Here is a 26,504-nt window from a genome sequence, read left to right on the forward strand (position 1 = left end):
TTTGTCTGCATACAAAAGGGCCAGAACCACTGGGTCAAATGTCCTTTTCCCAAACCTTTATTTGTTAAGGACATGGTGAGTAATAATTCAAAATCACCTAGGCCTCACATTGCCAAGGTCAAGATGTTCGATGCTCACCTCACCCTCCATCAGCCAATTCCCACTCCAAGTTAAAATTGGACCTACAATTTTACCTGACAAGTTATAGAAGAAATATCTCCCACTTGGGTATTAAACAAATCATAATTTATACTGTGAGGGAGCAATGTGTTCTTGGGGAGGCTGTGGCTGTGGCATAGTGGTATTCTCAATGGAATGGTATTCCAATGCTCTGGAGACCTGGGTTCAAATCCCACCATGGCAGAGGGTGAAATTTGAATCCAATAAAAATCTAGAATTAAACCCATCTGGCACACTAATGTCCCTTAGGGAAGGAAATCTGCCGTCCTTACCTAGTCTGGCCTACAAGTGACTCCAGACCCACAGCAAGGTGGGTTAACTTTTAAATGCTGTCTGAACAAGCCCATATCCCATGAACAAATATAAAACCTAAAACCTGAACTTATATCAGATGGACCAAGCTTGTTTTGTGGTGCATTCCATTGCACGGTAGGCAGATCAGGGCAGGTCACCTGCAACATTGCCAATGTTTTCAAGAATTGCTAATAATTTTTCAAAACTATTGCATTCAGGAATCTAGTTAACAAAGCATTTGTTCAGCTAAGGGAATTAATGCTGAAAGAATATTGTAGGTACAGAGGTAATTTTTTTACAATTGTACTAATTTGTAAAATAAATGAAGTAACACTAATGCAATGACAAAAGAAAATTTCTCATCCAGGCAACATTTAAAAAATTTTTTCACAAAATCATACAGAACATGCTCTTGGAAGTACCTAGCGATGGGTAAACTAAAAAGGTTGCAATATATGTTAAACATAACGGGTGTCTTCATAACTTTAAGAATTTCAAATTTTACTTTGTTTATCATCAGCACACCCTTTACTCACCGGCACTGCCCAATACTCACAGCCAGTAAGTTCCCAATCAACTTAACATATGCCAAACATAAATTCAAACATGTTTTCAAAATGGATTTATTGATGTCAGGAGCCCATTTGTCAAATGCAATAGAATTACATGAACGTATTTTTAAAAAAACCTTTTCTACAGTGAACAAATCCTCAATTAAAGGCTGTTGATATGTAGTTTAAAATGTCATAACTGAAAACATAAATAAACTTATGCTTTGAAATGGCTGTGTTAAAACGTGTTTGCTTTCCTGGAAACACAGGAGCCCTTTATAAGAAGTAGTTGTTTGAAAACAGAATTTAAACAGAATTTAAACATTTAAAGCATTTAAGCATTTAAACGGAACTCAAAAATTATTTCCCCCCCGCCCCACAAGAACAGCTTGGTTCCTATTAACATGTTTAATGGTCATGTCAGATGGTTTTGCAATATAACCCAGGTATCCCATAAAACAACATTTTCATAGATTTGAGACAGGGAGCTGAATTTTTGGGGCCCTTCGAAGGCTGGAACAAAGGAGGGGGCCCAGGAAAACTTGATGAAGCAGCTGAAGATGATTGGGCCTAGAACAGGCCCAATTGTCTAGGCTCAATCGTCCAGGTGCCATGTCGATTTCAAGGCGCCAATCCTGGCAGCTCAGTGTCTACCAAGACCTTCTAACAAGGATCCCAGCGACTGTGGTGGTCTGCTGCACTCACCATAACATGACTCTCCATAGAAGTTTTGATCTTGAGGTGCAGCACGGAGGGAGCGCAGGTCAGGAATCCTGTTCACTCTCTAAATTCAGGTCAATTAAGATTGTTTAAAAGCTCATTAAGAGCTTTTGACACCTCCATTCCCACTGCCACTGGCTCTACGTGGACAGGAAATCAATCAACGGCTCACCCCCATGAAAGTCTGAGCTTTAATCAGTTTCTCACTGGTTTCTGACCAAAATAAACCAAACCCGGCTCCTGTTTCCCCCCACCCACCTCCCAACCCCCACCCCGCCCCCCAACCCAACCCCCACCTCTGTGGTGAAAATTCAGCCCACAGAATCTCTGTAAACAAGAGCCTAATTAGCACCACAAAGGTGAGTTATGCAAAATTGATTCAATGACAAGCAAAAGAACAGCAATCAGCTTATGCAATTTGTGAAGTATTTACACCAAGGTACATTCATTTGTAAAAACAGGTATTTTGCACTTTGTATCACTTATTAAATCTCTGGGAATTTTGTTAAATAATTGGACTCCAATCCACAGGATGCAATGCACTAGATTTCCACCACAATGCGTTCTTATTTTTTAAAATTCACTCATCAGATGTGAGCTTCGCTGGCTAGGCCAGCATTTATTGTCCATTCCAAATTGTCCTTGAAAAGGTGGTGGTGAGCTGCCTTCTTGAACCTCTGCAATCCATGGGGTGTAGGTACACAAACAGTGCTATTAGGGAGGGAGTTCCAGGATTTTGACCCAGCGACAGTGAAGGAACGGTGATATATTTCCAAGTCAGAATAGTGTGTGCCTTGGAGGGGAGCTTCTAGTGTTGGCGTTCTGCTGCCTTGTCCTTCTAGATGGTAGTGGTTGTGGGTTTGGAAGGTGCTGTCTAAGGAACCTTGGTGAGTTCCTGCAGTGCATCTTGTAGATGGTACACACTGCTGCCACTGTGCGTCGGTGGTGAAGGGAGCGAATGTTTGTGGATGCGGTTCCAATCAAGCTGGCAGCTTTGTCCTGGATGGTGTCAAGCTTCTTGAGCATTGTTGGAGCTGTACTCATCCAGGCAAGTGGAGAGTATTCCATCACATTCCTGACTTGTGCCTTGTAGATGGACAGGCTTTGGGGAGCCAGGAGATGAGTCACTCACCGCAGGATTCCAAGCCTCTGACTTGCTCTTGTAAGCCACAGTATTTACATGGCTAGTCCAGTTCAGTTTCTGGTCAATGATAACCCCCAGGATGTTGATGGTGGGGGATTCAGTGATGGTAATGCTATTGAATGTTAAGAGGCGATGGTTAGATTCTCTCTTGTTGGAGATGGTCATTGCCTGGCACTTGTGTGGTACGAATGTTACTAGCTACTTGTCAGCCCAAGCCTGGATATTGTCCAGGTCTTACTGCATTTGAACATGGACTGCTTCAGTATTTGAGGAGTCACCAATGGTGCTGAACATTGCGCAATCATCAGTGAACATCCCCACTTCTGACCTTATAACGGAAGGAAGGTCATTGATGAAGCAGCTGAAAATGGTTGGGCCTAGGACACTGCCCTGAGGAACTCCTACAGTGATGTCCTGGCACTGAAATGATTCACCTCTAACAACCACAAACATCTTCCCTTGTGCTAGGTATGACTTTAACAGTGGAGAGTTTACCCCCTGATTTTCATTGACTCCAGTTTTGCTAGGGGCTCCTTGATGCCACACACGATAAAATGCTGCCTTGATGTCAAGGGCAGTCATTCTCGCCTCACCTCGGGAGTTCAGCTTTTTTGTTAATGTTTGAACCAAGGCTGTAACGAGGTCAGGAGCTAAGTGACCCTGGCAGAACCCAAACTGAGCGTCAGTGAGCAGGTTATTACTAAGCAAGTGCCACTTGATAGCACTGTTGATGGCCCCTTCCATCACTTCACTGATGATCGAGAGTAGACTGATGGGGCAGTAATTGGCCAGGTTGGATTTGCCCTGCTTTTTGTGTACAAGACATACTTGGACAATTTTACACATTGCAGGGTAGAAGCCAGTGTTGTAGCTGTACTGAAACAACTTGGCTAGGGGCATGGCAAGTTCTGGAGCACAAGTCTTCAGTACTATTGCCGGAATATTGTTAGGGCCCATGGTCTTTGCAGTGTCCAGCGTCTTCAGCCGTTTCTTGATATCACATCGTGTGAATCGAATTGGCTGAAGACTGGTATCTGTAATGCTGGGGATCTCCGGAGGAGGCTGAGATGAATCATCCACTCGGCACTTCTGGCTGAAGATTGTTGCAAATGCTTCAGCCTTATCTTTTGCACTGATCATTGAGGATGGGGACATTTGTGAAGCCTCCTCTTCCAGTGAGTTGTTTGATTGTCCACCACCATTCACAACTGGATGTGGCGGGACCGCAGAGCTTAGGTCTGATCTGTTGGTTGTGGGAACACTTAGCTCTGTCTATCACTTGCTGCTTATGCTGTTTGGCATGCAAATAGTCCTGTGTTATAGCTTCAGCAGGTTGATACCTCATTCTTAAGTATGCCTGGTGCTGCTCCTGGCATGCCCTCCTGCACTCTTCATTGCACCAGCGTTGATGCCCTGGCTTGATGGTAATGGTAGAGTGGGTGATATGCCGGGCAATGAGGTTACAAATTGTGGTTGAGTATTCTACTGCTGCTGCAGATGGTCCACAGCGCCTCATGGATGTCCAGTCTTGAGTTGCTAGATCTGTTCGACATCTATCCCATTTAGCATGGTGGTAGTGCCACACAAGATGGAGGGTATCCTCAATGTGAAGTCGGGACTTCGTCTCCACAGGGCTGTGCAGTGGTCACTCCTACCGATGCTGTCATGGACAGATGCATCTGCGGCAGGCAGGTTGGTGAAGATAAGGTCAAGTATGTTTTTCTCTCTTGTTGGTTCCGTCCCCACCTGCCACAGACCCAGTCTAGCAGCTATGTCCTTTAGGACTCGGCCAGCTCAGTCAGTAGTTGTGCTACCAAGACACTCTTGGTGTTGGACACTGAAGTCCCCTACCCAGAGTACTCCCCTATCCAGAGTACTTTATACACCCTTGCCACCCTCAGTGCTTCTTCCAAGAGGTGTTCAATATGGAGGAGTACTGATTCATCAGGTATGGGGCGGAAAGTGGTAATCAGCAGGAGGTTTCCTTGCCCATATTTGACCTGATGCCATGAGACTTCATGGGGTCCGGAGCTGATGTTGAGGACTCCCAGGGCAACTCCCTCCTAATTGTATACCACTATGCTGCCACCTCTGCTGGGTCTGCCCTGCCGCTGGGACAGGACATACCCAGGAATGGTGATGGTGCTGACTGATGCATCTGTGGCAGGCAGATTGGTGAGTATGGGCTCAAGTATGTTTTCCCAATTTTAGCAGATTACTAAAACTTGTTAATCCTGGGCACTTATTTTCTCACATATAAAATCCCTTAATGTTACCAAGCCATTAGTTTTCTAACACACACACACACATGCTCAGACAGATCCAAATGATGTAAGAGGGGCTTAGATCTGGCAGCATTTGAGTAGAGGGCAAGGTACTGGCAAATTGAGGGGGACAGAGTGGGGGGAGGGTGATGTTAAGTTGTGGCCTGGAAACACTTGATGGTTTTGTAGAACAGAAAAGCAGCAGAGTGGCAGCTAAAAGACCCAGTTAGAGAACACAAGCTGGAGACCAAGCACAAAAGGTTTAGTGTTTTAGGAATATTTCTATGCCTACAGCTGTGCTCTGACTAGTGGTTAATTGTTATTGGATTCCCTGGCAGCTCCCATTGTGCTGGATGCATTCTATCCAGATCCTTGTGTTGATATGTGCTTAGGCAGCAAAGTAGCATATCAGGACTTAGGGCTGCCAGGGACAGCTTTCTTTGTCAAAATACATAAGAATGCATTGTGTTGGAAAGCATACACATTTCACCCAGGGAGTATTTGCCCAATCGTTTAGCACAATTTCCAGGGATTGGGGCAGCCCTTTTTAAAAAAAATATTATGTGCAACATGGGGGGAATCTGTTTGTCACCTGATAATGCTCATGGTCATAATGTTCATAAGCCTTGAAAATTTGTTCATGGGGAAGTTGTTGAAGTGATTCCAAAAAGGAGTGGATGAATTTCAACTTTACAACATGGACAGTAAACTAGAAGTGTGGATGAAAATAAAAATTGTGAATTCTGTTCCTCTACCTTACTTGCCTCCTCTTTAAACACATTGGGACATGGCACTAATTAGTAGGTTGTCCTGTGTTATTTTTTTAAAAGTTGAAGCATTTTGCAACTCAAGGATTATATTACTAGTCACTTGTCATGTAGCTCATTTCTAAATAACATCATTATTAGTTTTTGGCTAATACAGTATTCCTCAGTGGACAGAAAAACATGGTGAATATTGTGGGCAGCTCCATATAGCATGAATCTTCATCTTGGTGGGCGGGCACGACTGGCAGGCCTGGGATCAGCCGGGAAACGGACTGCTGGCCGTGATCAGCCCCCGGCCGCGATTTCACGCTGGCTGGCCAATTAACGGGCAGCCAGCATGAAGCAAGCGCTGAAAAGCTCAGTGCTGCCAGGGTGCGGATGGGAGGAGGGCGGGCAATGACATCAACGCAGGCGTGGGCAAGCACTGAGAGAAGGCTCCCTGAAGGCAGAGAAAACTATGGAATAAAGTTTTGAAAATCAGAAAAAAAGTATCCAAGCATCACAATCAGGCACCTGAACATATAGTTGACGAAAATGCTGCCCACAGATTTTTATTTTTATTTTATTTAATAACGGAAACCTCATCCAGCCCTTGGATGAGGTTTGATGAAAAATGCAAAGGCCACCTGGTGGATTCGCCCTTCCGCTAACTGTAAAGTTGGATGGGCCATAAAAAAATCAGAGACAATTGCGCCATTAATGGGCTTAATTGCCCTCTTAATTGTTGGCGGGCATGCTTCTGACTTTTGTGCGTGCCCGCCAAGCGAAATATTGCGCAAGCGCGGGATGACATCAGGACGTTCGTCCGATGTCTTCTCGCACTATTTTACGCCCGATTGGGTCAGCCGTGCACCCGCGAGGCGTAAAAGTTTGCCCATAGTCTCTGATGCAAAATACTTGGATTGTGCTGTGGTGCACATCATATATAAGGTTGAAAGTTTCAGTTTACTGTTGACATGAGTTATCTTATGAAAACTAATTTCTATTGTGGACACAAGTGCAAGAGTAAGTCTGACAGGAGCTATTCAGATTTGGAAACCATTTTGATGTTATATTCTAAGATACTTATGCACCATACATGACAATTTGATGACTTAAACAAAAAAAAAATCAATCAGTACTATTGTAAATCCTGATGCAAACTAAGTCTTAGTCATATGGGGAATATAGAATTTTTCAACAAGGCAGAAAGACCTAATAACACACAAGTGAATGAGGAAATCATGACCGAGTTATCAAGCTGTTTGTTTTGAGTCAACAAATTCTGCATTCCAGAGTTACAGATGCAATGGAATTAAATTTTCACTGAAGCTATTACTCCTCACACAGCATTTTCCAAACCCACGACCAGAACCATCTAGAAGGACAAGGGCAGCAGACACATGGGAACACCACCACCTGCAAGTTCCCCTCCAAGCCACTCACCGTCCTGACTTGGAAATATATCGCCGTTATTTCACTGTCGCTGGGTCAAAATCCTGGAACACCCTCCCTAACAGCACTGTGGGTGTACCTACACCACATGAACTGCAGCGGTTCAAGAAGGCAGCTCACCACCACCATCTCAAGGGCAACTAGGGATGGGCAATAAATGCTGGCCCAGCCAGCATCCACATCCTATGAACAAATATATAAAAAAAAAGCAAAACTCTTTAGTCTACCATAATCAAAAAGGAAGCTTTTGGAGGGTTAGAGAGGAATTTCCCCCGTTTTTTTTTTCTGAAACTGTCTTTTGCTTCTGCCTCTGCCAGGAGATTGCAGCATGTGGAAGTGGGTGGTGGAAGGGAGGTAGCTAATGGTAGGCTGCACCATATCTGAATGGGATAGGCTAGATGTGCCAGATGGTCTTTTCTTGTGTTTATTTTCATGTTCATATTTCACAAAGGAGAGTTCAAAATTAAATTCCGCAACTCTCTGATGGTTTGGGCTTATTGATGTGCTACAAAGTGCATGAAGTGGCAGGAATTAACTTAACACCCGCAATTCTTCAAAAGACAATCTCTGAACTAAAGATAGACCATCAGGAGAGGTTCCAATGAAAATTCTTCTCCACAGGGAGATAAAACATTTCAAAAAATACGCTACAACCTTAATGAGGCAATGCATCACAGTACCTTTCTTATTTTCTATCCTTCTTCATTGTTTTTTTTCCCCATTTTCTCCTGAAAATATTCAACACTTAATGGAGTGTAATAACATGTCACATGTTGTGCTGAACATCCTTCAGTACCTCATTCAAGTAGTGATGATTCAATGTGCAAGTCCTGCTAGAGTTTTGGCAGGCCACTTAAAACACAAATTGGGATTGCATTGGAACTTTGCTCACCTTTATGGCTCAACTCAGGCTTAAGCAGTTGAACTTTTTTAAAAATTAAAAACACAATTTTCAGGCTTCAAAAATGATAACATTTGTGGTCCAAATTAACATATTGTAGTTACATTTTTGCACAGTAAACACACCAATATTTATTGCTACAGCAACACAACTGTAACTCTGGTAACCTAACAACATCAATAAGGGAACAATATTTTGGCAAGGAACAATATTTTCCATTCAGAATTGTAAATCATTCAACTCACCCAACTATTAGGTAATAAAAGTCTTGCACATAGGATGCACTCTAGGTGCCATAAGTACTTCCTGTACCACATTCCCTGTCCTCACTTTGTTGGTAACAGAGTAGTTTCTGACACAGAGCAATGCCAGCAGAGATCTGCTTTCAAATTAACAAGTATTTGACCAACATAACCTTGTTTAATGTTTTTATTATATAGTGACATCAGGGGAAATTAGGGTGGAGGGAATAAACTAAGCCTGCTGATCACTAAAATTGACAGAGCTTAGTTTAGCTCTCAGTGACAATATAACTTCAAACGTAAGGACTAATTCTGTTTCTCCACCAATAACTCCTTTAAGTTAATTTATCCACCGTCAACACTACTTAACAAAGAAAATAGAACGTAAGAAGTTTGTGTTGAAGTAAACCTAAGTGCTTTATAATAGCTTGCATGTGCTGAAACAAAATTACCAAGTCAGTTTTAAACCTTTGTTTCATGCAATCTTGAAGAAGAGATACAAAACTGTTCACTGCTACAGCTGTTAAAAGAAGCTTAAGGTAAACATTATGTTACACACATGGGAATATTCAGCAGTTCTGGCAACATCTGAGTAGAGGGAAACAGAATTAATGATTGAGGTCAATGACCTTTTGTCTGAAAGTTCATCGACCTGAAACGTTAACTGTTTCTCTCTCCACAGATACTACCAAATCTGCTGAGTATTTCCAGAATTTTCTGTTTTTATTTCAGATTTCCAGCATCCGCAGTATTTTGCTTTTGTGTTACACAAGTGGGGTTTTACACAGGCTTCAGTCTGAGCACACCTGACACACAAATCTTCTAGTTGAATAAGCAATTATATTTTATGCCTGCGGCATTTTGCATATGAAGTGTATACAAACTACAACAAAAATGGATGTTACTTCAAACACGAAACCACTATTTGTGCCACATCAACCATCATGATTTGTACCATTATTCTTAGTGTCAGCAAAATGGAATAGATAGCTAGTGAATTAACTAAATGCTCATTCTATTAATATGACTACTCCGAGGTAGAGATATATATTTTCTCCTCAGCGAACCTGCTATCTTTCTCATTCAGTGGTATCCAACGCAGGACCAATGGTCAATATGGGAAAAAGCCTAAAGGCATTTCAACACTTAGAAACTGGTTGTGTGAGTACACTTATCAATTATTGCACCATGTTTTAAATTTTATATAATTACCTTACCTGGGCCAAAGAGTTGTACTTTCGGAATAACCATATCACAAGAAGCATAAAGGAACTACATGGAAACAATACCATCATTAGTATACATTCTCCACAAGCATTAATAAAATTAACACTGATCTATTGCTTCCCAAGGGTTCACCCAAGTTTGTGGCTGAGTGATACACGTGTATGTATGAAAAATTTATGGGTATGTATAATAAACGTAGTGGGAGACTGCCCAACAAGATAGGAAACAAACACTTACCAAGTAAGTGGGAGTCCCTCGAACCAGAGAAAGATTGGAAGTGGTTTATCCCAACAATCAGTTTGGGGCCACTTTTGTTTTTAGTACAGAGGAATCATTTGGACCAAGATCTGGGGAATACAACTTTAAAATTGCAAAGAGGTATGGCAAAAAGTGAGCAGGAGTGTAAAAAAGCTTAGGAAGATATAAATAGATTAGTGGAATAGGCAGATAGATGAAACATTTCTAGGTGCAAATTAATGTGGATAAGAGTGCAGGAATATCTTTTGGGAGAAAGAATATGGAATGAGAGTGTACATTTATCTGAAAGACACTGAACGTTGTGGATGAACAGAGTGATCCTAGGTTTCAAATGCATAATTCCCTGACGGTGGGAGTATAGATAGATAATTCATAACAAGTGCAACAGGATTTACAAAGTACAAGAGTGAAGATGTAATGATAAACTTACACAAATCATAGTTTAGGGCATTGTGTACGATTTTGGATGATCATTATTTGCAGCCAAATAAAGCCACAGCGTTGTACAACTTATACTAACCAGGAAAATGGCGATAATGGGGAAATATAGTTTACAAGATGGGAGACGACTATTTCTACCGGAGATCAGAGCTAGAGGAGATTTAGTGGATTTTTAAAAGAACTTATGAAGGGTATTGACAGAGTGAATTGGAAGAGAACGTTTTCTCTGGTTGAGAAATCAGTGACTAAGAACCATCAATTTAAAATCCATTCAGAAAGTAAGTAGAAAGGTAAAACTGGACAATAATTTGAGAGAGGAAGCTGAAGTGATATGGGGAAGCAAGCAGGCACTAGGTTAGAATGTACTGGATTGCTCAAATGAAGAGCCAGCCCAGACACAATCACTTCCTTCTTTGCTTTAAACATCACGATCCTATGAGAACACAGTGCATTATCACCAAGCCTACTAATTTCTACAACATTCACACATGAATGCTTCCAGCAGGGGCAGCATTCAAGAGGAGGTATCTCCGCAGATTTCCCTATCCACATAGAGGTGGGGAGTCTAATCGTATGAACACACAGTACTGGTGCCCAATTGAGGTCAGCTGGATTCTGCCAGGGCCAGTCCTGACCTCATTACAGCCTTGCTCCAAACATGTACAATAGAGCTGAACTCAAGAGGCACAAGTGACTGCCTACGAGAAAAAGGCAGCCTTTGACCACATGAGGCATCGAGGAACCCTAGTAAAATTGAAGTCAATGAAAATCAGGAGGAAATCTCTCCACTGGCTAAGATCATAGATAGCACAAAGGAAGATGGCTGCAGTTGGAGCCAATCGTCTCAGTCCCAGGACATCACTGCAGGAGTTCCTCAGGGTAGTGTCCTAGGCCCAGCGATTATCAGCTGTTTCATCAATGACCTTGCCTCTATCATAAGGTCATTAGTCCAGATGTTCCCTAATGATTGCAGTGTTCAGGGTCATTCACAACTCCCAGATACTGAAACACTCCATGCTCACTTGCAGAAAGATCTGAAGAACATTCAGGCTTGGGTTGATGAGTAGCAAGTAACATTTGTGCCACACAAGTGCCAGGCCATCTCCAACAAGAGTGAATCAAGAAAATTGTACGTCTGCTATGGCTCAGTTGGTAGCACACTCTCCTCTGAAGCACAATGTTCCGGTTCATATCCCACTCCGAGGCTCGAGGACAAAAAACAAGACCAACACTCCAATATCCAATACAGTACTGAGGAAGCACTGCATTGTTGGAGGTGCCATATTTCGGATCAGAAGTTAAACCAATACCCCATTTGCCTGCTCAGATGGATATAAGATGATCCCATAGCATAATTTCAAAGTGTAGAGGAGATATCCCAAGTATCCTGGCCAATATTTATCCCTCAATCAGCATCACAAAAAACAGATTATTTGGTGATTATAACATTTCCCCATGACATTCAATAGCATTACCATCACAGATGGGCATGACTGACTAGGCCAGCATTTATTGCCCATCCCCAATTGCCCTTGAGAAGGTGGTGGTGAGCTGCCTTCTTCAACCGCTGTAGTCCATGTGGTGCAGGTGCACCCACAGTGCTGTCAGGGAAGGAGTTCCAGGATTTTGACCCAGCGATAGTGAAGCAATGGCGATATATTTCCAAGTCAGGATGGTGAGTGGCTTGGATAGGAACTTCCAGGTGGTAGTGTTCCCATATGTCTGCTGCCCTTGTTCTTCTAGATGGTAGCAGTTGTGGGTCTTCCAGAATCCCCCACCGCCAACATCATGGGGGTTACCATTGACCAGAAACTGAACTGGAACAGCCATGTAAATACTGTTGCTACAAGAGCAGGTCAGAGGTTGGGAATTCTGAGGCGATTTTTTGTCTACAAAATCTGTCCACCATCTACAAAGCACAAGCCAGGAGTGTGATGGAATACTCTCGATTTGCCTGGGTGAGTGCGGCTCCAACAACACTGAAGAGGCTCGACACCATCCAGACACCCCTCCAAGCCACGCAATATCCTGACTTGGAACTACATCGCCGTTCCTTCACTTTGCTGGATCAAAATCCTGGAATTCCCTCCCTAACAGCACTGTGGGTTTACCTACACCACATGGACTGCAGCGGTTCAAGAAGGCAGCTCACCACCACCATCTCAAGAGCAATTAGGGATGGGCAACAAATGCTCGCCTAGCCAGCGACGCTCTCATCCCATGAAAGAATAATAAAAACTAACTCAGTACAAAGAAGGGAACTTTCTTGTCGGGACAGCAAAGCTACTCACTAGAGAAACCAGTTAATCTATCAGAGAAGGCCTGTTATAAGACCTGTTAATAACGTGCTGTTAATGCAAAATAATTAATGGGGGATTTTTTTTTTTAACCAACTTGTTTGGCTATATATTTAATAAAGAATGTTGGACCAAAGTGTAGTACTAAGACAGTTTGGTTAAATTACAACTAAAAATGTAAAACAAAACTTACCACGCAAGTAGAGAGAATGCAGCAGAGGCTCGCTTTACAGCAATGACAGTGACCTGTAGGTTATAGGATTACTTAAATTAGGTTTTCCTTTGCTGATTGCAAAGATCTATCAGTCTCAACAGTAAAAGAACATTTATTTTAATTTTCCTTTGTCTTTATTGTTTGTAAGTATCAAATTTAAATTCATGTAGCCTTCTAACATATTAAAAAATAATATGAGTAGTAAAGTTGGTCTATTGTGGAAAAGATAATTAAGCAGGGAGTAAAAATGAGTTGCAAATTTGTTACCACCCCTTTCACTCTACCGCTGAAGACTAATTTTACTCCCTAATGTCTGCATACACTTCCTGTTTACAAAACATTACTTCCTCTTGTACTTCTGTATCAATCCATTTTAAATTCCAAATTCTGCATTCAGATGCAAAGACAGAAAGTGTTTAGCCTCAAATAAGTAAACTGAATTTTGAAAGCAATCAAGGCCTCTGATAGAAAGGGTAGAAGAGAAGGGAAACAAGTTAAGAGCAATGGGCCTCTGGTCTCTTGCTACTTGCCTTTGTAGAGACTTAGTGATAGGAACAAGGATGTGAAGAGTGAGAGTGGAGCCAGGAGCAGTGGAGGATACAGACATTTAATAGATAGCAGTAGTCGGGGTAGTGAAAATAAGGGAGCCATGGAAAGGGAAGGAGATACTGGGAGGGTTTTCAGACAAAATAGGAACAAGAGGTGAAGAAAACAGGAGTCATTTTAGAAGGCGATGGGAAAGACCACACTTGGCCTGCAACCCCTAGCCTACATGCAGCAGTTGGAGTATTTAATCCCCATCACCTATAAAAGACTTTAATCTGGGATGGATTTGAACATAAGTCATCAAGTTCCTGTTAAAAACTAGTGACTCACCAGTTTCTCCTCTTCAGCCCCTGTCAGAAACTTTGGCTATGTGATTAGCATTCACCATGGAAATCAAGGTATTTATAATCATAGATACAGTAAAGAAGGAATCCATTCAGTTTATCAAGTCTGTGCCAGCTCTTTTGAAGAGTTACCCAGTTAGTGTCACTCACTCATTCTTACTGCATATCGCTGTAATTTTTTTCTACTTCAAGTATTTATCCAATCCCCTTTTTAAGGCTACTATATTCAGACAGTGCATTCCAATTCCAATGTTTCTTCCTCGTGTCACCTCTGACTTTTGCCAAACACTTAAGTCTGTGGTCTCTGGTTTTGACCTTTCAACCATTGAAAACAGTTTCTCTTTATTACTCCTATCCAAATCCTACATGATTTTTAACACCACTATCAAATCTCCTCTTACACTTCTTTGCTCTATGGAGAACACCACCAGTTCCTCTAGTATACCCAAATAACTATAATCCCTCACCCCGGAACCATTCAATAAATATATTCTGTACGCTCTCCAAAGGGTTTACAGTCTTTAAGTCTATTCAAATTATAGGAGGTGCCCAATACAATTGGACTTGCACAACACGTTTCTAGTGACACCCTGACTCTTGGCTCTAGACCAGGGATCAAGTTTATAGTGGAAGACAGGATGCTGGCTAGGAGGCAACTGAAATAGTCAAATACTGAGATAACAGAGGAATGGATTAGAATTTCAGCAGCAGGTAGGCTGGGGAGGGGTGGAGTTGGACCATGTTATTTAAATGTCCACCTGAATTTTCATAAAACTTTTGATAATGCAATGCAAATCTTTCAAGGTAGAATCTTGGGCAATTAGTTGAAAGCTGCTGTAGTGATTTAAGAATTAGCTGCATGTCTATAGGCAAGAAGTTTTCAGTGGCTTTAGATCAGCTTGGAGGCCGATTACACTGGTGAGCCGCAGGGATAAGTGTTAAGCTCTAGACAACCTTAGAAAAAGGTGTCCAGGAATGGTCTGCAAGTTTGCGAGTGATACAATGATTTATGCAATTGTTAGGACTGTAGAGGAGACTAAATTACTGACAGCATATCTCACTGTGTTAGGGAAATAATAATTAATATATTGCATATATACAAAACTTTACTTAAATAAAATAGGAAGCTGGACTACATTCATAGGACTGTTCAATAAGGTTCCCTTTATTTTGTTTGGACTATATGGGCAATTTATTTAAGTGCACAGTCCTTTTTAAATTATCACACGTGCAAGACCATGCAAAAAAATTTAAAGTGTTAAACTTGTGCGTTAGGTCATGGCCATGCAGATTGGAGGGAACATTGCTGTTCAATACAAGACAAAACATAACAGCTTGTCCTTGTACAACATTGGTCAGATTTATTTAGAATACTGTGTCCATTTCTGGGCTGCTCACAAGTGGGTCACAATGAAAGCTTTAATAAAGGTTCAAAGAAGAAGCACAAGACATAATCCCAGTTTAAAAATACTTTAGCTACCAAGATAAGCTTAAAAAGCTGGGTCGATATACTTCAGAAAAGCAAAGGGAAATTTGATTGGGACCTAAAAAAAATGCAGGGACCAGACCAAGTTCACATTGATAAATAATTTCAGTTAGATAGATTAGATAGACTGGAAAGCACCAGGGCTCACACTTAAAAATTGTGCAAGGGCAGAAATAGGTTAAATGGTGGCTCGTTCTTCCAAATAATAGTATACCTTTTGAAACTAGTTGTCAGTTCACGTACACATTGATACCATATACCTCCTAAAGACAGCTAGAGCAGTTCCTATCAGGAGCTGTGATCTCGTTCTACAAGAGGTGAGTACCAATTCATATCATGGTCAACATGGTCTCTTGGAGTAGTTTTGATAACCTAAAGGAGATTGGAAAGGAATTTCCCTAATTGGCCTTGGGCTTTTAACTGTTTTCTTTATCTCTTCCAGGAAATTATGCAGCTCCTAGCAGGCGGGTACAGAGCGTCTTAATAGTGATGCAGGAGGCATCACAACAGTATGGGGCCAGGTGGTCGTTTCCTGTCTAACATTTTTGTATCGTTGTATGTAGGTGGAAGTAGGCATCTTTGTGATAGAAGAAGCTATTGGATTGGAAGTTCATTTTGGGGTTCAACCTTCAACCAGAAGCAGTGGTCAGGGAGGGGACAGAATCAATAGCAAGGGTACACAGTTTCTATTAAGAGCCAAAGACTATGGGCTGGATATTGCAGCACCAGCAACAATCTCTTCAGTATTGACTGCTACTGAACATCAGAAAGCACCTGGAACCTCTGAATTGTATTGTAACACACAAATCCGAAAGTTGCGGAGGCCAATTAACCAACACTAGTCTCGAGGGTTCATTAATTCAAACAGCAAATACAGACAGAGCATGAATGTGGGATAATTGCCCACCAATTACAAATTAATGATAGATTTAAAATTTTAAATCTTAATTTCCAGGCATAAGGGTCCTCCTCTCAATTCGCAAATACTCAATAAGGAGACCCACACCAGAAAGGATCTGTAAAAGTTAAAATGCATTGAATTTAATATGAAACTTTTAAAAAGTCTTATAAATCTTGTCAAAAAGTATAATCTATGACTTTTAGCATGATTTCAGATTTAAGTATCACTTGGTAAAATGATTTCTGATTAAAATTATTGTATTTTTAAAAATGATTTAAATTTTAGTTTTTAAAAAATGTTTTGATTTTTAATTTAGTAAATTAATCGCATCTATTAAATCTGACTTGCCAATATTTTTCTTTCCAACCTTGCTTAATACTTGTAACTGTAAGCCATGTCCACATCGGCCTGCCAATTTTAGCCACAATACACAGTGCTGCTGGGCCTCAATGCAGCCACCGTTGGAAGGAAAGCCTCCCCCAAGGCCACTGAATATCTTGCCCTGGGGATCGGAGGATTACAGTCAGCTTTTGCACAGATTTATTCAATGTCAGTAGCAAGCGCCGTCACTGAGCCACTGATTGCAAAATCCAGGCCAGTGACCTGTCTTCCAAGTGTTTAACAAAGGGAAACTGCAGCTCATCCAGAAGCCATGCAGTCTGACAACAAAGGCAGTGGAAGGGTCAAAGGAGGTGGAGCTGGGTGCTGTCAGTGCATATGTGGGAAGCAGGATGATGTTGTCAAGGGGTAGCATGTAGATAAGGATGCTGGGGGGAGTGGGGGCGGTGAGAAACAAGGAAAGATCCTTGCAGCCTCCAGAGGAAATAGTGTGGGAAGAGAAGCCATTACTGAAAATTCTCTAGCTACAATTGGAGTCCCATTCAGCCTGACAATGGAAGGGAGCCAAAAGAGGAGAATGATGTGATCAACTGTGTCAGAGGCTAAGATCAGGTAATGCACCACGCTCAGTCACAAAGGTCATTATGTGATTTTGATCAGGGCCATTTCAGTGGCCCAGCTGGACTGGAGAACTTCAAACATGGAAGTAGTAAGAAAGAGGGGTATAGATTTAAAAGGTGACAACGGCTGAAGGTGGGGGGTGGGGAGGAAAGAGATTTAATATAGGTGAGCAGATGGAATTGGGTGGGGTAGTTAAATGGCCAAACTTTTAGAGCGCATTGGGAAGCTGACTCCAAGCTGCCCACTTCCAGATTTTCCTGAGATGGGACAGATGCAGACAGCCAACCTGTTCCCAGGAGGTGGAAATGAGAAGGGACTTCAGAAGGGACTTGGCTGAGGTGGACTGAACATCACTGCTGGAGGATAAAACAGTGGAAAACCAGTGGGAAGCACTAAAAAGCGAGATCCTAATTGTACAAAGTAGACATGTCCCCTACAAAAATAAGAGTGGTACTGCCAAATCTAGACCTCCCTAGTTGTCTGGAGGAATACAGGGGAAGGTCAAACAGAAAAAGAAAGCGTACGATAGGCACAAAGAACTAAGCACTGCAGATAGCCTAGACAAATATAGGAAGTGCAGGGACGAAGTAAAAAAGGAAATAAGGAAATCAAAGAGAGGGCATGAAAAAGTAAAGTTGAAGGTAATCCAAAGATGTTTTACCAATACATTAATGCTAAAAGATTAGTTAAGGAAAAAGTGGGACCTATCAGAGATGAAGATGGAAACTTATGTGCAGATGCAGAGGCTGTGGAAAGGGTTCTGAATGAATATTTTGTCTCCGTGTTTACAAAGGAAAGGGAGGATGTAGATATAGTAGTCCAGGAGGAACTCAGCGAAATATTGGACGGGATAGTCATAAAGAGAGAGGAAGTACTCAAAGGGTTGAAATCCTTGAAAGTTGATAAGTCACCAGGGCCAGATGGATTGTTTCCAAGGCTACTGAAGGAAGTCAGGGAGGAGGTAGCAGATGCTTTGAGGAGGATTTTCCAATCTTCACTAGATACAGGGGACTGGAGAAACGCAAACGTAGTTCCATTGTTTAAAAAGGGATCAAAGGAAATGCCAAACAATTATAGGCCAGTTAGTCTTACATCGGTGGTGAGCAAATTAGTAGAATCAATCCTGAGAGATAGGATTAACTGTCATGTGGAAAGGCATGGACTAGTCAGGGATGGTCAGCATGGATTGGTTAAAGGAAGGTCTTGCCTCACAAATTTGATTGAATTCTTTAAGGAAGTGACAAGAAGGGTTGATGAAGGTAGTGCAGTGGATGTTGTGTACATGGATTTTAGCAAGGCATTTGACAAGGTCCCACATGGCAGATTGGTCAGGAAAGTAGAAGTCCATGGGATTCAGGATAATGTGGTAAAATGGATAAAAATTTGGCTTTGTAACAAGAAACAAAGGGTAATGGTCGATGGATGCACTTACGAATGGAAAGTTGTCCCAAGTGGTGTTCCACAGGGCTCGGTGTTGGGACCCTTGATGTTTGTGTTATATATTAACAATTTGGACGTCAACGTGGGGGGCACAGTTGGGAAATTTGCAGATGACACAAAGATTGGCCGAGTAGTGGATAGTGTAGAGGATAGCCATAATCTCCAAAATGATATAGATGGGTTGGTGGAATGGACGTTAAAGTGGCAGATGGATTTTAACATAGAGAAGTGTGAGGTCATACATTTAGGGAGGTCAAACAGTTACAGGGATTACAAAATAAATGGGAATACGCTAAGAGGGGTAGTTGAAGTGAGAGATCTTGGCGTACAAGTACACAGGTACCTGAAGGCTGCAGTTCAAGTAGACAAGGTTGTAAAGAAGGCATATGGAATGCTCTCCATTGGCAGAGGTATAGAATATAAAAGTAAGGATATAATGTTGGAATTGTATAAAACACTGGTGAGGCCACAACTGGAGTATTGTGTGCAGTTCTGGTCACCACATTACAGGAAGGATGTAATAGCTCTGGAGAGAGTGCAGAGGAGGTTTATAAGAATGTTGCCAGGGTTAGAAAAGTGTAACTACGAGGAGAGATTGGATAGGTTGGGGTTATTTTCCTTAGAACAAAGAAGGCTGAGAGGTGACTTGATTGAGGTGTACAAAATTATGAGGAGAATAGATAGAGTGCACAGGATAAAATTGTTTCCCTTGGTGGAGAATTCTAGAACCAGGGGACATAGATTCAAGATAAGTGGCAGAAGGTGTAGGGGGGACATGAGGAAGAACTTTTTTACGCAGAGGGCAGTGGATGTCTGGAATTCGCTGCCCAAGTTGGTGGTAGAGGCAAAAACTCTAAACTCTTTTAAAAAGTACCTGGATCTGCACCTTAAGTGCTGTAAGCTGCAGGGCCATGGGCCGGGTGCAGGAAGGGCACCTGGGTGTCCTCGGGCTGGCATGGACAAGATGGGCCAAAAGGCCTCCTTCTGTGCTGTAACTTTTCTATGGTTCTATGGCATTTTAAATATGTTACTAAGACTAGAAGACTCAGATTTAACCTGCCTTGCTGGTTTAACGATGGCCCGCTGGCCCACTCAGAGGGTCATGAGTCTTTGGAAGTCTCTTCCTGAAAAGATAGTGGAAGCAGAGTCTTTAAATATTTTTAAGGCAGAGGTGGATAGATTCTTAGTAAGCAAGGGGGTGATAGGTTATCGGCGGTAGGTGAGATGCAGATTTCAGGTTACTATCAGATCAGCCATGATCTTATTAAATGGCAGAGCAGGCTTAAGGGGCTAAATGGCCCACTCCTGCACCTTGTTCATATATTTTCCAGCTTTGGGAAACCCAGCAAGTGCAGTGAGGTGAGGACAGCCTCCGTGAGGGAGAAATTAAATGCCTTGACAGCACTGTTTGTGGGCCAGGAAGAGGAGAAGTGCTTCCTTCAGCTTCCACCATCAGACCTCCTTTCCACCCTGGCTCCAGCCATACAGGCACGACCCACCTCCAGATCCTTGAAGTCAAGAGATCAAAGCCAATTTATAGGAACTATACTCCCCTATCTCCACGGGGCTGAGAATTGGACCAACCTGGTCCTGCAACTTTCAGAGTGCTCCCTGCTGACTGGAAGCGCCACCTATCAATCAACCTGAATTCCGGGCAGGGAACCTGTCAGGATCAAAAGTCACACACTGTGGAGTTAAAAATTCAATAGCATACAGGGAAACCCATACTCAGGAATTCCCTTGTGCTACCGGAAACCTCCACTTGACACGGCATGCCGATAAGTAAAAATTCCCAACATTTGCAAGGGGCAGAATTTTCTGCTCATTGGGCGGGTGCGCGCCCGACCCTAACGAGCGTAAAGTGACGCGCGATGACGTTGGGACAGCATCCTGATGTCATCACGCACTTGCATGATATTTCAGTCAACGGGCGTGCCGGGAGTTGACAACGCGCCTGCAACAATTAACAGGCCTATTAAGGCCATTAAGAATCTAATTGAATTCAATTTTTCGCTGCCCTTCCAACCTTACAGTTGGCAGGCAAGCAAAAAGGCCAAGCGGCCTTTTGATTTTTTGCGAAACCTTATTCACGGGCAGGACAAGGTTTCAATCCATCATTAAAAATTTTTTTTAAATTTTCAAACTAACTTCTAACGTCCCTGCTCATGTGACAGAGCCACATGAGGGGACGTTTACAACATTTTTAAATTCTTTCTTTTTTATTTTTCAATATCTTCATCTCCCTGAGGCAGCTCCGTGTCTCCAGGAGCTTTTCCTGCATGCACCCGTGCGTATGCGCAAACTTGCGTGCTCACCCTCCTCCCCTCCCACACTGGCAACACTGAGTGCTGCAGCACATGTTTTACGCTGGGCGGGCCTTAACTGGCCTGCCAGCGTGAAACCGCCACCCACGATCGGGGCCCAACTGCAATTTCACGCGGTTGGCCCGCCCAGTGTGAAATGCATGCTGCAGCACTGCCTATGTGTGTGTGTGTGTGGGGGAGGGGGGGTGAGTGTTCAAGTTCGCATATGTGCACAGGTCGGCTTCCCAACTGACCCCACTCGTCCCTGCCTGACGAGGGAAAAATCCTGGCCAAGGAGTTCGGAGAGGAAAGAAGTTGGAGACTTTTTTTTCATTCACGGGATGTGGGCTTCACTGGCTGGGCCAGCATTTATTGCCCATCCCTAGTTGCCCTTGAGAAGGTGGTGGTAAGCTGCCTTCTAGAACCACTGCAGTCCATGTGGTGTAGCCCACAGTGCTGTTAGGAAGGAAGTTCCAGGATTTTGACCCAGCGACAGTGAAGGAACGGCGATATATTTCCAAGTCAGGATGGAACGGTAGTTTGAGCAGTCACAGGTGGGATTGTTGAGGACTGAGTGAGAATGTTTGTTTTGAAAGGAAGGGCAACAGTACCTGTGAAGAGGGAACCATTTATAATGCTTACTAGCATGAGAACCAGGACGAGAAGTTGGTGCTCAGAAGTTTGGTGGGAGTAGTGTCAAGGGAGCAATAAGTAAGCCACATGCACAAGATGAGCTTAAAGAGAAATTGGAGAAATATGCAGATGAGCAAACGTTAGTGCTTACATGAGGGTGTGACAGTAATGTCAAATTATACTGAGGTGGTAATTTAATTGTATAGTAATTTTGACTTTGTCAATGTTTGGTTAACTCATGCAGTTTTGAAACACTAAGTTTCTTCCTTCTCATTGCATCTATTAATCATTGTCCCTCTTGACCAATTAGGAGTGATCTATTCATTCATGACAGCATAAATACATTTATTTTAAATTACTTTGCCGGAAGTCTGAACTCAAATGCAAAATATTAAATATCTGAATTACTCCATCAGCCTGCCAGATGAATCCGATTTCAGTAAAGGGATCTTTGATTAATTGACAATAAGTTAATTGATGATAATGGTTTCAATTCTTAAGATGTGATTTTTCATCATCTAATTTTCTTCCCTTAAACTTCCTTTCTTAAAGGCAGTGGTTGCTTTACAGTTCCACAGCAGTGGTGATTCTCCAGGACATTATCCAAACATTTTCATGTTCGAGTGCTGGGTTCATATTCTAACAGATACCATTATAGGACTTCCTGTAAATCACCTTCTGTCCTTACATGCACACTGGTAAAAAGGCTCACAACATGGCGATCAATAGCAGGAACTATGACCGAGTTTCACATCTGAAAACAAAATATTTAGGCAAATCATGACCTATCATCAACCTGTCTGAAATCACAATTCTGCAACCTCAAGCGGGGCCATGCTCAATTTTGTTGGTTTATGGTTTCCATGGAAACCAGCAGCTCATCAATATTTCCCCAAGTGGTCATTTTTCACATCTCAACATATGGTGAGTGTTTGCAGGAGGCCTGACAGCAGGGGCATTGTAGGCAGACCCAATCCTGATCTTACCCAACAGACTCCACCTATAATGCATTGTCAATATATTACACAATAATCAAAAGTAAGGACCCTTCTTCCCCTTCCTTCGATAACCAAGACTCCCAGCTGATGTTAGCTAACGCTGTAAAGATTTTGATTTAACCAAGAACTTCATGGGTCAAAATTGCAACAGGCATCAGTGACATCTTACAAAAGATTTATGAGGTTAATGAAAAGTATTTCTTCGTGATTCTAAGTGGGGCCCCTCAGCACATAAAGATCACCCCCCATCAGATCAGTATTCCAAGGATGCTGACAGATTATGTGACAAATAAAAAGGGGCACTGCAGTTTCCTTTATAAAAATTATCAAAGCAAGGACTTCATGTGAAGTCTTCATAGCTCTTGTTGCTAGTAGGGAAAAATGTTAGGACATCAAAAATATACTGAATCACTAACAAAAAGGGACAGTATACCTTTACTAGCCCTGTTGATGCAGAATCATTCATTTTGCAATTCCACTGCTAACCATGAAACAAAATTCACGACCACAGCCCTACATGAGGCCCAGAATTAGCATTTGAACACTGGAAGGATTGTATTGATCAGAGGGAAAAGGGGACTGGTGCTGTTTTTTTAAAAATACAGATTGCACAATATTTTTTTAAAGGATACCAAAAAGTGTGACTTAAATGCATTAATGGGTGGCTATTTAACAGCACGCAGTGCAGTAATATTTGCACTGGGGCAAACGGAACTTTAATAAAACCCACATTAATCAAGGCAAGGGCTGAAGCATTTATTGAACCATCCTTATTTTGAAGTTGGCTGGCCCTGCAGGCCTCGCTCGCAGCCTGGGCTCTGTGTGTGTGTGTGTCTGCTCAGGCGGCTGCTATACTCACACATTTATAATCCTCCAAATCGGAGCTGAACAGAGTGCAGCGGGAATTCGGCGATGCGGTGAAGTTGTCGGCCGCACCGGTAATCGGCGAAGGCCCATTTCCCATAGTAACCAGGCTGATAAAAAGCTGCTGTTGCTCCCGCCCCTGCCAAACACCCGGTGAGTAAGTGCGGGAACTGGCACCGGAACACAGCCCAGCCAGGCAGGCCGGCCTCCCACTGCAGGAGCAGGACCAGGAGCAGGAGGCCCTGAGTGTAAACTCACGGCCCTTTCTCTTCAACCGAGCTGTAACCTTTATTATTTTTTTTTTAAAAAGCCTAAACATTATCAATAGCCGCACACAGAGTGTTGTGTCAGTGTTATAATATTAGGAAATATTACTCCAACCATCCATCACAGGCAACACTATCCTGGTTCAGAGAAGTTCAAACATTCAGAAATAAAAGGAAAATCACTTTGGTGATTCCTTGAAATTTATAACTTAAGTGATTTGACTAAAAGCTTCAGATCCTCTTCGCAACAGCCGAAGATAAAACATTTCCTGTGTTCATTGTTTTCTTTTTTGACCTTTTTCTTTGTCGTTTTAAGAAGCATCCGTTGAATTTAATTTATCTACTTATTTAATTATATCAAATCCCTGCTTCTCACACCCATAAGTCACGGACCAGAGAATCAAATGTTTTCAAAATAAATAAGGGAGTTATTTCCGACTGGGTTGTCAGACCTTGATGACCAGGCCTCTCCACAGGTTGGGGATTTACAAACATCAGCCAAACGACAGATTATGGCAAAAATGCCTCAATCTAATTGACTTTGTTTTAAAGCTACAAACCAGAATAATGCTTCATCCGAGCAGATAAACATCACAGCCATGTTGCAGACCCCACAATACCACAGGACAGCTTATCTTTATGAACTCCATCACAGCTACACAGGTCATTTGCTGAACATGTACCCTCCCACATCTAAGATGGTTGGGTTTGTACAAGAATTGGCATAACAACTCAAAGACAGGCTGGGCGAGGAAGAAGATTCTTACTCTGAAAACAGATCGTTCCCATTTCATCTGCCATAATGAGACAGAATCTGTCTTGGAGTTGATTGATAGTGCCAACCAAATTGGTCTTCGAGTGCTAAGAATACATATGAATATTAAGAAATCACCTACTGATTCCCTTAGCTGATGAATCAGTACTTCTCTTTGTTGAACACCACTTGGAAGAAGCACTGAGGGTAGCAAAGACACAGAATATTCTCTGGATGGAGTCTTATGTCTGTCACCAGGAGTGGCTGGTTAGCACCACCGCTGACTGAGCTGGCCAAGTCCTGAAGGACATAGCTGCCAAGTTGAACTTATAATAGTAGTGAGAAAAACAACATGAGGGAAAAACCTATTTTTCCTTACCCTTAACAGTCTCCCTGTCACAGATGCACTTGTCCATGATAATATTGGTATGCGTGACGACAGTCCTTGGGAAAAAGTCTCATATTCGCACTGAGGATACACTTCATTGTGTTGTGTGACACTTCCACCATGCTAAAGGGGATAGATCAGTGATGGACAACCTAGGCTAGTGAGTGGGCCGCATGAGTGGCCCTCCTTCATCTCAGTGAGCCGCAAGACTGAAATCAGGCATGTGCACTAACCATGACCCCATAAATAAGATTAAATACATTTCTACGCGCCAAATAGTTCATAACGAGTTATAGAAAATGCTCAATCATTCATACATGATTTGAGCTGTCATCAGCTTCAAATGGTAAAAACAAAAGAAATATTTACGCTTGCCTTTCCTACATTATACTCAGTGTGACTTCTGGCTGGATCTGTCCTCCACAAGCTTTCTTAGATTAGAACTCAGGGATGTGCAGATACTTCACAATTCAGCACTGAGGTTTCCATCCGTTAGTCGCTGGGTAAAATCCCTGGAACTCCCTTCCTAACAGCACTGTGGGTGTACGTACACCACATGGACTGCAGCGGTTCAAGGAGGCACTCAACACCACCTACTCAAGGGCAACCAGGGATGGCCAATAAATGCTGGCCTAGCCAGCGAAGCCCACATCCCATAAATTAATTTTTAAAAGTCTGTTGCGCTTCTTGCATTTGATGTGTCCCATAGCAGAAAAAGTCTACTCGCATGCATTGCTTTGATTGGACACAGTGGGAGAGCACGGCTCTCACAGTCAATGTTTGTGTGCAATCAGCACGCACCTCACTTCACGTGCCCTTGCTTTACCTGTGTATCACTTTAGTAACACTGGTAGGAAAAAAAACTAGGTGGACCAAAACCAGTGGAATATGGCAACCCTGCGTATGGGCAAAGGTCAACAAAATGTTTTGCGGGCCGCGATCAGAACCCCGATGGGCCGCATGCGACCCGCAGGCTGCAGGTTACCAACCACTGGAACAGATTCAGAACAGATCCAGCCGCTCAAAACTTGGTATTCATGGGAAGAAGTTTCCCGTGGTGAGTGGGGGTGGGGCCCATTCGCCGATGCATAAAATGACACGGAGTAACTTTAAGCGGAACTCCCGACATCATCCCGCATCATTTGCATTTTTAGGTTGGTGGGGGTGCAGCCGAGTCAGCTGTGCACCCGCCAACCTGTCAACAGCCTATTGAGGCCATTCAAAAAACAATTAAACCAATTAGTGGACCTGCCCATCCAACCTTAAGGTTGGCAGGCAGGTCGGGAGCGCTAGCAGCCCCCTGAAAAAGCATCAAACCTCATCCACGGGCGGGATGAGGTTTCATGACTGAATTAAAAAATTAAGATTCACTTTTATTTAAAGTTATGTCCAGGTCCCAACTCATGTGACATTGTCACATGAGGGGACATGGATGGTAAAATGAAATTTTCGACAGAATAACTTTTTCACTTTGGGAACCGATCTCCCTGAGGCAGCACTTGGTCTCAGGGAGATCGGAGCACTCCTTCACGTGCATGTGTGAAGGAGCACACTTCCGCATTTGGCATTCTCCACCGCCTGCACAGGAAGCGCCTAGCGCAAGGCCCGCCCATGGAAAATGGCAGCACGCCTCCGATTGGGGGCGCCAATTGGAGGGCTGTCCGCCCACCCCCGTTCCCGCACTTAC

General features: G+C 42.7%; 1 protein-coding gene across 4 annotated transcripts in view; it reads right to left on the minus strand.

Annotated features, from left to right (window-relative positions):
* LOC144691557 (cyclic AMP receptor-like protein A) overlaps window positions 1-24,315 on the minus strand; it is a 254,655-nt gene extending 230,340 nt beyond the window's left edge. For 2 of the 4 annotated variants that reach the window (XM_078559756.1, XM_078559754.1), the window contains exons 1-3: window positions 23,407-23,597; window positions 12,914-12,966; window positions 9,710-9,769 (exon numbers count right to left, since the gene is read on the minus strand). In XM_078559756.1, the coding sequence (XP_078415882.1) occupies window positions 9,710-9,769; window positions 12,914-12,966; window positions 23,407-23,509 (216 nt within the window). In that variant the 5' untranslated portion in view covers window positions 23,510-23,597. Of the gene's footprint in view, window positions 1-9,709; window positions 9,770-12,913; window positions 12,967-23,404; window positions 23,598-24,235 lie in introns of those variants that run through there. The other 2 variants (XM_078559757.1, XM_078559755.1) reach the window with 2 other exon arrangements.
* Window positions 24,316-26,504: the final 2,189 nt, after the last annotated feature.

Source organism: Cetorhinus maximus, chromosome 16 (genome assembly GCF_964194155.1).
Source record: "Cetorhinus maximus chromosome 16, sCetMax3.hap1.1, whole genome shotgun sequence".
NCBI classification, from domain to species: Eukaryota; Metazoa; Chordata; class Chondrichthyes; order Lamniformes; family Cetorhinidae; genus Cetorhinus; species Cetorhinus maximus.